This window comes from Aspergillus stella-maris (assembly GCF_047715825.1).
Source record: "Aspergillus stella-maris strain CBS 113639 unplaced genomic scaffold BDV14scaffold_9, whole genome shotgun sequence".
NCBI classification, from domain to species: Eukaryota; Fungi; Ascomycota; class Eurotiomycetes; order Eurotiales; family Aspergillaceae; genus Aspergillus; species Aspergillus stella-maris.
Window position 1 is genome coordinate 18,228 of NW_027396803.1, and position 15,422 is coordinate 33,649.

General features: G+C 52.0%; 4 protein-coding genes across 4 annotated transcripts; all 4 read right to left on the reverse strand.

The window, feature by feature from the left end:
* Window positions 1-1,900: 1,900 nt before the first annotated feature.
* BDV14DRAFT_167555 (cellobiose dehydrogenase) lies at window positions 1,901-4,999 on the reverse strand. The gene is made up of 7 exons (XM_073767704.1): window positions 4,825-4,999; window positions 4,552-4,730; window positions 3,163-4,486; window positions 2,959-3,083; window positions 2,809-2,902; window positions 2,608-2,748; window positions 1,901-2,548 (listed from the first exon to the last, which is right to left on the reverse strand). The coding sequence occupies exons 1-7, from the start codon at window positions 4,868-4,870 to the stop codon at window positions 2,085-2,087; spliced, it is 2,373 nt and encodes a 790-aa protein (XP_073631182.1). The 5' UTR covers window positions 4,871-4,999; the 3' UTR covers window positions 1,901-2,084.
* Window positions 5,000-6,100: 1,101 nt separating this feature from the next.
* BDV14DRAFT_212011 (sulfatase domain protein) lies at window positions 6,101-12,124 on the reverse strand (the record flags this gene model as incomplete). Its single annotated transcript, XM_073776218.1, has 8 exons — window positions 6,101-8,585; window positions 8,656-8,957; window positions 9,295-9,337; window positions 10,273-10,669; window positions 10,714-11,349; window positions 11,400-11,798; window positions 11,848-11,967; window positions 12,037-12,124. 8 exons carry the CDS (start codon window positions 12,122-12,124, stop codon window positions 6,101-6,103), a joined length of 4,470 nt encoding a protein of 1,489 aa, XP_073631183.1.
* A 12-nt stretch (window positions 12,125-12,136) lies between these two features.
* BDV14DRAFT_167560 (uncharacterized protein) lies at window positions 12,137-12,547 on the reverse strand (the record flags this gene model as incomplete). The annotated part of the gene is made up of 1 exon (XM_073767705.1): window positions 12,137-12,547. A coding segment is annotated over exon 1 (151 nt), but the record flags the coding sequence as incomplete, so codon positions are not given.
* Window positions 12,548-13,295: 748 nt separating this feature from the next.
* Window positions 13,296-15,216, reverse strand: BDV14DRAFT_151714 (putative extracelular serine carboxypeptidase). Its single transcript, XM_073766568.1, has one exon. The coding sequence runs from the start codon at window positions 15,196-15,198 to the stop codon at window positions 13,618-13,620; it is 1,581 nt and encodes a 526-aa protein (XP_073631185.1). The 5' UTR covers window positions 15,199-15,216; the 3' UTR covers window positions 13,296-13,617.
* Between the last annotated feature and the right edge of the window lie 206 nt (window positions 15,217-15,422).

Consider the following 15,422-nt stretch of genomic DNA (forward strand, 5'->3'; position numbering starts at 1 on the left):
TTTCACCTCACCACCTGCCCGAGTTGGGACCATGGCCGTTCGCAATTATCCATCGCCATGGCACTGTCGAAACAACTGCTTCCCCAACTATCAAGGCGATCGATGTTCTTTCGCCAGTCATGCCCTCCACAAAGGTCTATATAAGTAGGTGAACTGCTACAGGATGTGATGATTTTCAGCAGCCATCCAGTCACTCGTTCACCCTCTTCATGATGATCTTTCTCGCATCCTTGCCCTGGCGGCGGGATTGACTCTGGCTGCTGGTCACCCGGTGTCTCAACAATCAACACCGACGGGCAATACGGACTTCCACGGCTAGACGTAGTCGTTGCCGTAGCCGAGAGGCACGGTATCAAACTGATTATCCCCTTGGTCAACAACTGGGATGATTACGGTGGCATGAGCGCATACCTGCGAGCATATGGCGGAACCACCAAGACGGACTGGTACCACAACCCTGATATCCAAGCAGCCTACCGAGCATATATCGCCATTAAGTCCAAATGGCTGGACTAGTAATGCAATTGGCCTGTGGTGGCTCCAAGAGGTCTTCATACCTGCTACAAATCCTTGAAAAGTCGGCCGATATACCCTGCTTGTTCTTGACGGCCATGGTAGCCACCTTACACCTGAATTCAACAAGGTCTGCAAGGATCATGAAGTTATTCCCATCTGCATGCCTCCACACTCATCGCACCTCTTGCAACCTCTTGATGTTGGCTGTTTTGGGCCATTAAAGCGGGCATATGGTAACCTTATTGCTGACCGGATGAGGAAGTCATTCAGGTTTATTGACAAACTTGACTTCTTACGGGCGTATCCTACTGCTCACCAGGATGTTTTCAAGCCTCAAAACATTCAAAGCGGCTTTGGAGCAGCTGAAATAGTGCCATTTAACCCTGAAAGGGTCCTCTGCAAGCTTAATATTACTCTACGTACGCCAACACCCCCCCCCAAGCCGTGGGGGTCAGTCTACAAGCTCCTCGGTAATCGGAACGCCATATACCATCAAGCAAGTACAACGGCAAGCAGCGTCACTTCGAAAACTATTAAGGAAAGGCTCGCAAAGTCCATCATCGCCTTCAAAACATGCCCTGCAGCAAATTATAAAGGGCTGTGAGATTGCTCTATACAACTCTGCTCAACTTGCCCTTGAAAACCATGAACTCCGCATTGCAAACCTGCAGGAGAGGGAAAAAAAGACACGTTCTAAGCGACAAATGGCTCCTGCAAGCGGCCTTACTGTACAGGAAGGTAGAGACCTTGTAACTATAAGAAATACTCTATTAGAGGCGGAAGAGGCTTCCTCTACAATGCGTGCACCTTTAACTTCAGGCGCGCCAAGACGCGCTCCACCAACATGTTCTTGGTGTCATATTCAGGGTCATACAAGAGTATCATGTGCAGAACGTCGTCAACAACTAGAAAATTGAAAATATTAACTTTTAGGTGGTTGCGAATGACTTCAAGTTGTAGAGCATAGGCAAAAAGCGGGGCGGTTTGCGACCGACCCGTGATTTGCGACCGACCCGTGAATTACGTTAAGTATTAAAGCAAACCTTAGGTATTTTAATATTAAAAAAGAGAAGAGCAAAGTAGAAGATAGAATAGTAATATTTAGTTATTCTAGTAATTTAACTATGTTACTATAAACTAAAGATAAGGCATGAAAGGCAAAAAGTAAATACAGGTGGGTAGTGAGTGTCCTTATATACCATCCCTTATCATACTTGTCATCCTCGCGGGAGCCCACGGGGGACGGTGGTTCCACGTGCTCGTCGTCCTTTATTGGGGACGACCGGCACGATCTTGCAGTGTCCTCTTTGTCCTCATCCAAGGACAATGGGCACGCTCGGGTTGGAACAATGTTCCTCCTAGCGCCATCGTATCACGCCGGCAAGGCGTCTGATTGATTGGCTGCCGTTTGTTCAGCCTTTCTAACAAGCAGCAACTCTCCGCAAATAAATGAAATGTTTCTCTATAAACTTCAGCCGACAATACAAAAAACCATCTTCCAACCCCTTCATTGCTTCCGCGTCACATTCACATCCACACCAACCAGCTAGATACCAGAAAATCAACCCTCACTTCCTCAAAATCCTCTCCGCCGCACTCTCCGCAACAGTCGCAATATAAGCCGACGGGTTTGTACTAATCATCCCCGGGAAGATACTCGCGTCCACAACAAACAAGTTCTCCATACCGTAAACCTTCGTATCGGTATCAACAACAGAATCACCACCATCTCTCCCATCGTGGACACCCATCTTGCAAGAGCCCATCCAGTGGTTACTCCCGCGGCCGGTCTTGGGGAGTCCATTGACAAAGTTCTCGATTGTTACGTTGGGCGTGGGGTACGCGAATGTCAATCCCTGGATGTGGGATAGCGATTCGTGGAGGCGCTCGAAACCGGCGATTACGGCCGTTGTGTCGTTATCGTCTTGGAGCCAGGGGAGGGTTGAGACGACTGTGTTTAGGGCGGAGTTGATGGTGAGTTTTCCGCGGGAGGTCTGGCCGCGACCGACGTATTGGGTTATGGACATTGTGTCTGCGTTCAATTATTAGTATGGGTCTCTTTGAAGGGGGGTGAAGGTAGGTGGTACGTACGCCCATCAGCAACGCCGTTGCTTCCCTCCACGCGAGCCTGGTACTGCAGTTGTCGGGTGATGCCGTCAGGACCGGTAACCTGGTCGAAGAAGACGGGGTTGACGTTTGGTGCGGCCTGGGCGAGGGGGCCGGTGCGGTTGGCTTTGATATATGTTAGCTCTGTCACCTTTCAAACCTTTCAAACCTTTCAGGGGGACATACTCAGGTAACTCTGCTTATCCTCAGCAACGGGGTCATCGTAGGCGCCGTAGAAGTCATAGAAGACGATGTCGGGGTGGTGGATGACCATTTCGGTCTTTACAATCATCAGTCCTATCCGGCTATATCTGTTAATGGTGGGAGGGAACATACGTTAGGGTGATCCATGAGGTTCTCGCCGACAGGCAGGTTAATCCACTCGGACTCAGCGATCATGCTGTCGCCGTCTGTGGAGGAGCCGTTGACGATGGAGAGTTGCTCCTCGGGGCCGATACCACCTTTTCATATCTTGTTAGTATACACCTTCCTTGGAATCAAGAGACCATATAAAATAGGGAATTGAGATGTAGAACATACTGCGGAAAAGAATCTTGGGTGTTCCGAATGCACCAGCAGAGAGAATGACCTTTCCACCAGCAGTGAGGTTGAGAGAACCCTGGTACCCACCCTCATTAAACGGCTCAACCTCAACACCAGTAACGAGTCCACCCTCACGAATAACACGGCGCACATCAGTGTTAACCCACATGTCGAAGTTGTTGCGGTCGTTCGCGTCAACAAGGTAAGTAGCCATGGGCCCATTACGCTGGCCGTTAGAGAACATATACGGGGAATATCCAACGCTCTTGTACTTCTCCTCCGGCGCATCGTTGAAAGAAGACATCTTCCATCCGTTCGCGGTAAGACCGTTCATAATGACGCTTGGTCCCTCAGCGAGGTACAGCTTGTTGTCGGTAGAAGGCGTGATTGTTCCAGGGATACGCTCGAAGACCTTTTGAACGGAGGGCGCAACATCATTGTACTTCCAGCCCTCGGGGAATCCCTCGTCGAAGTCCTTGGAGTACGGCTTCCACCAGAGACCACTGTTCACGGCTGTACCACCACCAACGACGCAGCCTGCCATCTGGTCGTTATCGGGGCACGCAATACCAGCGGAATCAACCCAGATCTGGTTGCAGAGACCGGGGACGTCAAATCTTGTCAGGTCAGTGCCGTTAAGCCAGTCCGGCTTGATGTCTCCTCCCCAGAGACCGATAGAGGGCGGGCCCTTTTCGATAAGGAGTGTCTTTGCACCAGTGGCACTGATTCGGTCCGCGAGGACCATACCCGCGGGACCGGAGCCAACGATGATATACTCGTACGTTGCATTGGATGGAACAGGGACACCAGTGTTTGTATCCGTGCCATTCCCACCACCAGAGGTGGAGCAAGTGCCGTCAACAGTCTCAGTAGCAAGATCAACCCAGCTTTCGTACTTAGCACTAGCAGCCTTCTCATCAAGCTTACCAACCCAAATACCCTGCGCCTCGTGCTGCACAAGACTCAAATCATCCGGGCAGGAAGCATCAGTCGGGCTCTCAGATCCCTGCGCCCAAGCGAGAATAAGTTGACCCGTGGAAGTCGTAGCATTACCGGTTACACCCTCGTGGTCCCAAGCAAGACAGCCCTTGCAGTGAAAGAGGAGCTCGAATTCGTCGTCGCTGATTGTCGAGGAAATTTGGGTGAGTGTTGCGTCGCCCGCATAGACGTCTGGCATTGCGTAGCCGGAGGAGAAGCGGAAGGAGGTGAGGATTTGATCGTCTTGTGCGTAGGCGACGAGGAGCAGGTCGCTGTTCATGCTGCCGCCGAAGGAGAGACCGCACCAGCCTGTCATGCTGGTTGTGGCGGAGGAGGCGCATTTCTTGGAGGAGTCAATTAGTTCTCCGCAGATATGGATAAGGGTAGGAAAACGTTAGGAGAACTCACCAAGTAACCGATAAACTCGGTCGCATCGGTAGTCAGTGCATCTTCAGGAAGGGCAACACCGAATGTGAAACCGGCCGAGGAAGAAGAGGCCTCGACGCTCCATGTGTCGAAGACGATGCCGGTGGCGGCGTCAGTGTAGACTGTTGTGTCACCGGCTTGAGCGAGGGCGGGGGCAATGACTGGGTGATTGATTAGTTGAAACTGTTCGATTTGAAGCGCCATAATCGTTGCAGTTGGTGCTGATGGCGGGAGAGGGATTAGGGCAAGACATACAACCACCAGCCGCCACCAGGGCAGCCAAAGAACGAGAGAAAAACATCTTAAAGAGCGAGCCAGCAAGTTGTACTTGCTTATTCGAAAGAAAGACCGAAAAGAAGGAATGAAAAGCCGACGTCACCAGGACGAATCGGAAACGCAGGAAGCAAAAGAGAGCGAGAGAAAGCAAGCCTGACCACCAAAAGCAGGACAACAGAGCAGGGACACCCTTGAATATATAGCCATCGATCAAAAACCAGCCCAACAAATCACCCCCGCCCAAAAATAAGCAGCTCCGGCGTCACACACGATAACAGAAAAGATCTTCAATCCATATTGTCCAGAATAATTACCAGGGACCGAACAGCCTGAACTCCAACCGCCTAGACCAGGGGTTGCTGTTCGCAGGTCAATTGTGCGACAGGAGAGGACCCCTTGGCGTCTTGGGATAGAGGGGCGCGGAGTGGTTCCGTCTCGAATAGACACTCGTTACCGCTCCGCAAGTCAGCAGAGAAGAAGTGAGCGAGATTAGCCGGTCCTCCGCGCCAGGAACAATTAGGGATTTGTGGACTGTTCAGAAATCAAGAGTTATTAACGTGTTTTGGGCGGACTCTATACGAAACGGGCGCGGCGGGTTGGATGGGGCCAGCGGTGCTTGGCGGGCGATAGGGGAAAGGGTCTGGGCGATCATCTGGGATAGATTAACTGCTGGTTGGAAGGCGGCGAATAATAAGGAGCCGATTACGGAGGGAGCTGTTTAAGAAGAATACGAGGTGGAATGAAGCTTTGGTTTGTTTAGGAGAGATAACTAGGTTGTCTAGGAGCCGAGTGCCGGTCGGAGAGAACAGGAAAGTAGATAATCAAGGCAGTGGAACGAACTTAAGTAAAGTAAGCCGTCCAGCGTTTGGTGTGGTTCCGTCGTTATGTACAATCAGTCAGTCAATCAATCAATACAATGCCAACCAGCCCAAGCAACAATCAAGCAATCCGTGCTATGCTCCGATCCATAACCATAACCGTGACAATGACCGTGAACAAATGCAAGTCTCAGTGCGAGAAAACAGGAACAAAATGACAAGAACAGGAATAAGAATAGGTGCAGGATAAGGTGAAATCGTAAATGCAATTTACACTCGACAAAGCGAGAGCGGGTGGATATATATGGGTAAGGGTATGGGTATCCAGCAGTGACAGGTGTCGCGGTGAGACAGTGTGTTGTCCCAGCGGCAGATGGTGGGGCCGACTATCCATCGGCCCTCATTACTGAGGGTCTAAATCGTGATCGATTTCTCTTTCACTTCTTCTTATGATAACCAAATCGCCGGTGGTTGTCGGCGATGAACCACTCCGCCATATGGGCTGCATCCCGCGCCCAGCGCACGACTTCGGGCTCCCACGGTCGGTCCTCAGACGGCGGCCGGCCGGGCGAGATTGTGATGGGGGGTGGTGGACCGTGGTCGCCGGGTCCTCCTGGCGGCGGCGGAGGGGGAGGGCCCTCACCATGGGGTGGAGGAGGAGGGTGGTACGGGTGAGGTGCGTTTGGTGGTTCCGGCGGAGCATCGCGCTCTGTGAGATCATCTTGCTTGTGACCCTTGCCCTTTTTGTCCTCGCCATACTCGTGCCAAAGCATGTCCGTCAGATCGTAGAAGGAGAAGCTTGTCATGGGTTTTTTCTCGTGCGGGTCTTTTGAAAGATCAGTGAACCGCCATTCAACGTCGTCGACGAGAGGAACGACGATGCGCCAATTTGGTCGAGCTCCCGATCGCACGGCGAGCCAAGTACCGCCTGGGTTCATGACGCTGAACTGCCAGTTTTCCATGCCATTGGCTTCCTGGTAGAGTGGGCGAATAAGCGACTGGCCTTCATAGAGGCTGCGGATGTCCTTGGCTGCTTGAGTGCCGTTGGGACCAAGCGATGAAGATTCAACGAGAAGATCGATGATTGTCGGAAGGATTTGCAGCGAGATAACTGGGTCTTTGATGTCGACGGCGGGAAGTTGTGGGTGTGCGAGAACGAGAGGAACGCGGAAGTTGCCGACGTGAGGGTTGCTGTAGGGGGTGATACCGCCGTCGTTGGGGAGGGAAAGACCATGATCGCCGGCCATGACCAGCAACGTTTCATTACGAACGCCCTTTTCTTCAAGGACATCGATGATCTCCTTGAGCCACCGATCGCCGAAGCCAATCGTGTTCAGGTACCGGTTCATATCGTTGTTCTTGCCCTTGAACGACGGGCCCATGATGTTCTCAAACTCGTCGTCTGGCATTCCCCACGGATGATGCGTCGTGCCAGTCAGGTGGGTAAGGAAGAGCCGGGTGTTGTTGGCTTCCGCCGCGTCAAACGCATCGCGGATGTATTCCCGCAACTCCGTGTCCGGATACCCGTAGTAGTTGACCTCCTTGTGCTTGAGAGGCGCATGCGGTGCGTCTTTTGCCGCGATACGCTCTTTATTGTAGATGTCTTGGAATCCAAGTTTCGGGGTGAGAGCGTACTGGTAGTCGTACGAGTCGGTCACGGACTGCATCCAGATGGACTGCCATGGCCAGGTGCGGTAATCGGACCCGTTGGTGATGTCGTCTTGGATGCTGAGTGCGTTGACCACGTGCGGCATGCAGGGTTGGTAGATGTGGTACTTGTACTCCCGGTTAAAGTCGCGGACCAGCGGTGTAATCCCGCACACCGTTCCAGCCACACTCTTGATGGTGTATGTTCCCGTTGTGAATGCGTTGCTGGCGCTAATTCCGCCGTACTTCTCTCGAGGTTCGTCGCGGTACTCGTCAAAGCCAGAGTCGAAGCCGGTCAGCCACTCGGCGGTACGAGTCAAGTTGGCCACGGTCTTGACGGCCTCTTCGGGCATGTCGTCTCCGTCGAACGAGTCCTTGATCTTTTCGTGCATGAACGAGCCATTGCGGAGGGGAAAAACGTCCTCTCGCGTGCTCTCCAGTTTCAGTAGAATAACGTGTTTGATATTGACCTCCCCGCTGGACAAGACATCTTTCAGCTCGTCCAACACCGGTTCCTGGAGGTTCGACATGTGAAGAGGATCCCGCGAGGCGGTGTAGTGAAGACGGTTGTTATACCAGTCCTCAAACCCAGGAAGGGTCTCCTGGGGGATCCAATCCCATTTTGGAGGCTTCTCCAACGCCGTCTTGCCCTCCAGCCAGGCGTAATCGGGGATGTTTCCAGCCTGCTCGCCTAGCGTCGGACGGTGCATCCCGGCGAACGGTGTCATCGGTAGCGCTCCAGACAAGAAAATGTATGACGGGTATGACGGGCGGCAGCTGCGCAGAATGCCCAAGAAAAGCAATGGGCACCAAACGATCAATCTCTTTGCGAGAGAAATACGCTGGGGCTGAGGGCGATGGGGAGCCTCCATGTAGTCGTCCTCCTCCTCATCACTCTTGTAGTCCCGGTAATCCTCAACTGGAATCTCCTCGTATACCCGAGGGTCCGGCAAAGGCTGGCTTCGCAGTCGGATGTGTCGGATGCGTGAGGTAACGTGTCTGCTGAAGACATTCGAAACCACTCTGAACACAACCTTGAACGGTTCCGCCAGAATATGCAGGATCCCGCCAACGACCCGATGGACGAATGGGGCAAGGAACCACGCGACCACCGTCATTATAGCCTCCACAATCAGGAACCCCGTCAAACCGGTGAGCAACGTTCGAATAGCGGCGGCATCGCGGTGGAAGGATTTCGCTTGTCGCCAATTGATTTCGGCGCCGGCGGTGACGTAGAAGGAGATGTTTGCAGAGGCCATTCCGGACATTATGAGACTGTGAAGAAAGAACGAAAATGTTAGCAGAGCTCGGTGAGACATTTGTTAGTGGCGGGGGACAAAGTTACCTGAAGGGGATGACGACAACAGCCGCAATGGCGTCCAACCACCGCCACGGAAACCTTTGCGTAAGGATCCGGATGAGGAACGAGCACGCGACATCTTGGGTGAAGAAGGTGATTGCCCAGGTGAGGAACTTGGCGGCGGGCAATGAATGTAAGTGGGCGAACAAATGCAGGGACTTTGCGGAGAAGAGGGCGAAGAGAGCAAGGGTAAAGAAGAAGCGCCGGGTCCAGTCCCAGCAGACATCGAAGAATGCAGCAGGCGACGACCGCAGACGGGACCAGACGGAGACGCAGTTGCGAAAGAGCTTGAGGTGTTGAACGGATCTGGGCATCTTGGTCGTCGTCGCGCGAGATCAGCGAGGGCGGCCCATACTAGGAAGCTAGGAAGCTCGGGAGGGAGGGAGGGAGGTAGGAGGTAAAGATGGGAGGGGATAACAATGATGAAAGAAGGGAGTGAAGAAAGAGGAGAGGGAAATGACAGAGAATTGTACTTGAGGAGATGGGACTCCACAAAGGAGGCGCATTGAATTAGTCCAGCGCAGCGGACGTGGAGTGCCCGACACCAGACACACGACGAGAAGTAAAAGAATTGGACCCTGATGCCAAGACGGACCCTTTCATAGTAAGCTGCACGAGCTGTACACTGCATGAACTCCAGTACATGTGTAAATCTACTGCACCTTTTCTGTGTACATCTTCTACCAGTCTCTGTCTTCGACCTTCACTCTGACTCCTTTTCAGTGTTGTCAACTCGTTCACTGAATAGCGTGACCACCTGCTAAATAGAGCAAGTCGGCCTCGCCCGATTTGTCCCCAGTGGGGAACGCATTCTTTTCCACCAATCACTTGCTCCATGGTCTCAGCCTCGATGGCGGACCATTCCCTGACTAATATGACTGGTCCGAATCTCCGTGCGGCTGCTTCCCTTCTTCCATGCTGCCAGATTCCGCCATTCCTGCTGCAAGCTCGTCAGGGCACTGCCAGGCGATCTGGCAGTGTCAGGGTCCAGGACGGGAAAATTGCAGACGATCATGATGTCAAAACCGTGTTGTCTGAGCCGTTTTCCATGGTCGGTTTCAGACGGAATGAGGTCAGACCCTGATGGTTAGTCCTTTTTAGTCATGGAAATGAAGTTACAGAGTCCACACGTGACCCTTTATCGCAACCGCCAAGCGACACAAACACGTTTCGCAAGGCTTGACGCTGCGGAGAACATCTGACAACCTGGCATCTCCCAGTCAGCCTGCCTGCGATCGCCCCTCAGCAACCCGGTTTCTGCTTTCTTACCTTCTTATTCTTCGTCTGTTCTACTTCAATTCCAACTTTGGTTCAATAAAATCGCGTATGCTAGCCTAAGACAGCAAAATCTGTCGAACCCACATGTTTCACCCTTACCAGCCCCTTAAGGCAAATCTCAGAATCTGAATGAACCAATCGTTCTATTATTAGGCTGCCATCCAAGACTCGACCAAATGTTTCCGCGGGCTCCGATCACCTACGGAGTCTGAGAGTACACTAAGCCAATTACTACTATCCCTCGGCTAAGGAAGGCGTCTTCGCTGTCTAGCGGCCCTGGACCCCTGAAGGTAATATCCCCCCGCTGCCACCGCGACGCTCAACCCCCAAAGCAGCGTCGTCTTGCTCACTGGCCACACCTCTTCAACATGTCCAATCTTTGTCGCCTTTGATGGTCTAATATGCTCTTCCTTGTCATCTCCCTTAATCACATAATCTGTCCATCGCACTTGCGACAGACCTTGTTGATACTCTACGACCGTCCCAGGCCAGTTATTCGTGATACGCCCATCGGAAGTCTTATACCAGCTGTTGCAGCTAGGGTCAGCAAAGGTACTCTTCGCCAGTCGGTCTTGTATGTCGCGATTAAAGGCGTGTACAACGTCAGTTTGCGGTTGAACAGCGATTGCCTCGCCTTTCTCCTTGGCCCGGATGATCGGGTCGACCAGCGCGGCGAGATAGCGGCTTTGCGCTTCAATCATGAGAATTATCGAGTTGTGGCCTTCATACTCAGCATCGTTCATCATAATTGGTTTGTGGACTTACCAAGATTTGTGTTTGGCCCGTACAGAAGCCCAAAGTTAGGCATCTCTTCTACCGTCACACCATAGTAAGCCGTTGCACCGCCGTCCCACATTTGCGACAGGTCCCGCCCGTTCGCACCATATATCTTCATCGGGTGGAGGAATTCTACTGTTCGGAACCCGGTCGCATATACGATCAGATCAAAGTCGGCGTTCGCACCGTCAGCCGTCTCAATGCCTGTCTCGGTAATGCGTTGGATTTCTCGCGCATCGAGCTTGACATGGTCTTTGTTCAACGTGGGATAGTAGTCGTCGGACGCTAAGATGCGACGACATCCAGGCGGATATGTCGGAGTCAAAATATCCCATAGCCCCGGTTTATCCGGAAGACCTTTTTTGATCTGGTTGACTCCCATGTCGCGCAGCTCCTGCGACATCTTCGAGCCTGCCTTGACAACCGGGTCGTGCGACATCTCGCGATAGAACATCATGAACGCACGCTTGCAGTTTCGAACCAGTGGTACAGACAGCAGGGTCTTCTCTAAGCTGGAAACCGCCTTGTCATCTCGTGCGATAATCCACTGCGGTGTTCGTTGGAAGACGGTCAGCTGCGAGGCCGTTTTTGCAACCTCGGGGACGATCTGCGTTGCCGTTGCACCTATCATACGTTAGCACCATGGCCTCGTATCTTTTTTCCAAGAGACGAACCATTCCCAATAACGGCTACCTTCTTTCCAGCAAAGTCATACGTCCAGTCCCATCGCGCCGAATGCATGCTTTTCCCCTTGAAGTCGTCCTTTCCCTTGATATCCGGCCAGAAGGGTTGATTCAGCTGCCCGACACCAGAAATGAGGACGTTCGCCACGATGTCGTATTGGCTGGCATATTCGCTGTCTTTGGCGCCAGTCACATTCACTTTAACTTTCCACTGTCGGGTGTTATCGTCCCACCGTGCTTCATCGACATGGCTGTTAAATCGGATATGCGGGTAGAGATCGTATTTGCCTGCGATTCTCCTGAGATAGGTGAGTATCTCTTCCTGCCCGGGATATTCTCTCGTCCAGTCGGAGCGTTGCTCGAAGGAGTAGCTGTATAGTGCGCTCCAGACTGCATCATTAGTCTATTCGACCATGGCAGGCAATGAAAGTAAGCATACTGTCACAAGCACACCCGGGATACTTATTATCATTCCACGTCCCGCCGACTGAGCTCCCTTTCTCAAGGATAACAAAGTTGCGATGGTTGCGGCGCAGGAGGTTGATGGCCATGCACATTCCTGACTATATTAGCATCTTCATCTTGATGAATTGGGTAGGTAAAGTAAGTGGAAAAAAGGGCAAATTACCAGACATCCCCGCCCCAACAATGACGACCGTAGAACTGGTATAGTCCTGGTTTCCGACCGGACGGTCGACGGCGAACGTGACGGCCATGGTCAACAACTAACACCACACTAAACTAGTAGGTATGCAAATAGCATATGAAATGAAACACAACCCTGCTCTGTTGGAGAAAGGGTTGTCAACACAGTAGTCAGTCGTCAAGTCAAGATTGATCTCGCCAGGAGTAAAGCATTCCAGAGCAGGTGACAGCCATGGTTCATCCCCGCATTCCAGTCCCAACCGACCTCGGCCGATGCAACCGAGGAGGTTCTTGGCGCTGATACCGACGCGGGGATGGTCTCTACAAAGAACATGATGTCAATGTATTTGATTCAATCCCTAATTATGCTGCCCTGGTATAATTCATGATAGATATGCTTCGATGGCCATTCAGAATGAGGATTATCAACCCTACCCGTGCTGACTGCTGTAGTTCCATCGTCCTGTTGGAGGATTCCCGCTGCAGACGGGATACGGCGCTAAGGATTAGACTCCGCTTTGCACTCCACTGCACCGCCATCATTCATCCTGGCACCTGCAGAATGATGATCTATGACGAAGAAACAATTGTTGCGGTTGAGAGAGAATTCTGTTGACTTGGTGGATGAACGGCCCGTCTTACTCTGCCGGAAAAGGTAGTGGGAAACTTGCGCCCGCCCGCAGGCAACAATATATATTTTTGGCCAAACTTGATGTTGAGAGGTACCGCAGTACTTACATTGTTCTCCACTACCCTTCATAATCAATACAAAGATCAAAAAAGAAGTACCTCGAAATTCAGTGAGCCGTAATACACTTCGTGTTTATCAGTAATTATAGGTCTAGCCCTCTAAGCTGGCACTGAGAGTCGCAACCAAAAGACAGGACGATATCACGTGATGCGAAACCCTCGAGAATCGAGATTGACCCAGCACACGTGATAATCTCTAGACGTGTACAAGAATCTTCTTTTTATTATTGGAACAGAACTTGGGTATAGCAGGGTGTGTAGGGATTTAGACTAGTCGCTTGCATGTACATACTGATTGGCCTCCCACAGAATCCAGGTAACCGAGGAGAGGCCTCTACCGTGGGATGTCGTGCCTCATGGCAAGTCACGTGCTGGCGAAGTAAATATCTAAGCTCTCATCATGCGAGTTTTCTTCGTTCTGTCAAGTTTGATATAGTACGGGAGTCGCTGTAAAGCGCTATTGGCCATATTTGTCTGGAATACCCCTTCACTATCGAAGAAAGTGAAGGCGTCGTAGCCTTAATACGGAACTTGCATTATGTCGGGCTGGTCGGATAATGCCCTGGACTCTTGTCCTCGACGGGGGGATCTTTCTTGACCTCCTTTGTGCCTCCCTTAGATCTCGTACCTTGTATCAAAAAACGTAACTTCAACAACATACAGGGTTCAGGTAGTAAATCATTGTATGCGTCTCTACCGAGCACACTGGCACACGGCCTGATATATCACTCCAATAGAAGACACGCTTCCCAACATATATACAATTCAGCCATCGTCTACTAACCAATCCGCCTCTTCCTCTCCCTATTTTTGTCTAAAGATCCTCCTCCCCCTCCCACTCGCCCAACCAAACACCCACAAACCTACTAATCTCCCCCCACAACTCCCCAATCTCCCTCGGCACCTCAACACCAGCCTCAATCTGCTCCTCACTAAGCCCGTTCTGATCCCAATGATGCACACTCCCCTCAATTCCATCCCACACATGCTCAGCCTGCATGGTAGATAGAATAAACGGCTCCTGGTCAGTTGACACCCTACTCTCAAGACCGGTAGCATGAGGCGTGGCATCGCGCCAGGGGTCCGCGGCGCCGCCTATGATTGCGACGCGCGGGTATGAGAAGTTGAAGGAGCCGTGCTTGTTTATTCGATCGACATCGGGGGGCGTGGTGATGCCGAAGGATGAGGAGCAGAAACTGGAGGTGTATTCCAGGTCTATGAGCCGGGAGATTAAAGGGCGGATTGAAGATGGGACTGTTGACCCGGGCATGAAGTACCCCCATTCCGTGCAGACTTGGTAGTTCCAGCTTGTTCCGGAGCTTTTAGGGAGGCCAGTGGTGGTGTTGTTGTTGTTGCTCTCCGCCGTGGAAGACTCAGACTCAGACTCAGACTCGGAGTTGGAAAGGTTCAAGTACCCGATATTATTCCTGATCGCGGCTAGCAGTCCAGCGTCAGAAGCATTGTACCCAGCCTTCTGAAGTATCTTCGGCAAAACAGCAGTGCCATTGTTGGGAGGGTACAGAGCCCCCTGTGCTGTGAGATTATCGCAATAATGCCTAAATTCATAACTCCCCGTCTCGGGATCCCAGTTCCTGCTCTGGAAATTCCCCAGCGGGCTCTGCAGGATATTCACAAAGTCCGTATTATTGATGGACCGGCTCAACCCATACGCGGCCTGGAGCTGCGCGTGTAGATCTTCATCATCCGGGTGATCGATAAAGATCCGGTCAATAACGTCCGTTATTGTCTGGACCGTCTCAATACAATCTTCTGGCGCATGAAGCCGAATAGGCTCGTAATAGTTCCAGTAATCGACTATCGCGGCCGTGACGCCAGAAGAAGAGACAGCGCCCCAGAAAATCTCAGGATACACCTTTCTCATAAACGCCACCTGAGCCCCAGCGTAGGATCCCCCGTATGCGATCCACGGCGTTGACGGAGCGGTAAGATCGAACTCCTCCAACCCCTCAAAAACAACATTCTTCGCGAAGTGCACATAGTCAGCTAGACTCTGCTCTGTGCTTAGAAACCTTAGTTCCTCTGGAGTGATCGTCTCCCCATCAAAGGGGTAACTGCTTCCATAGTACCGATGTTCTAGGATCACGCCGAGACCGTGATACGTCTCTGCGAGCTGCGTGACGATTCCTTGCGAGAGGAAGGGGAATCGGTCTTCGCCGTCTGTTTCGCCGGCTGCAATTACAAAGACGGGGCCGCCGGGCTTGTAATATTGGGAGTCGAACCAGTACCGCAGATTGAATGTCCCGTTGGAGTGTGGTTCATAGCGCGTCTCGTTGTGGAAGTGGTCGATTGGTGTGGTGAAGTTGTATTCCTTGTAGCTCTGGCTCAAGGCTCCAGGGAGGGACCCCAGGAGGGGTAGGAGGGTTGTGAGCCGCATTGCTACTGGAAAATGCTGAGGATAGGAGGTTGGAGGAAGACGCGGGGGCAGTCGGCTTTATGATGAACGCCTTGCATGGCTTTAGACTGCATTCGGTTTAGTGATCGGCGATGCCAAGGTTGGAGTTACATCGTGCGATCGTAGAATTGATAAGGGCGTGATAAGGTCGTGATGCTTGGCATGCTGCTTAATGTGATATGTTCTATATTCTATCTGTTAAGTGC

Coding starts and splice junctions, on each gene's coding strand:
- BDV14DRAFT_167555 (XM_073767704.1), bottom strand. CDS start 4,870: ATGTTTTTCTCTCGTTCTTTGGCTGCCCTGGTGGCGGCTGGTGGTT. Junction 2,749..2,808: donor GGATAAGCAGAGTTACCTGA/GTATGTCCCCCT, acceptor CATATATCAAAG/CCAACCGCACCGGCCCCCTC. Junction 2,549..2,607: donor CAACGGCGTTGCTGATGGGC/GTACGTACCACC, acceptor AATTGAACGCAG/ACACAATGTCCATAACCCAA.
- BDV14DRAFT_151714 (XM_073766568.1), bottom strand. CDS start 15,198: ATGCGGCTCACAACCCTCCTACCCCTCCTGGGGTCCCTCCCTGGAGCC.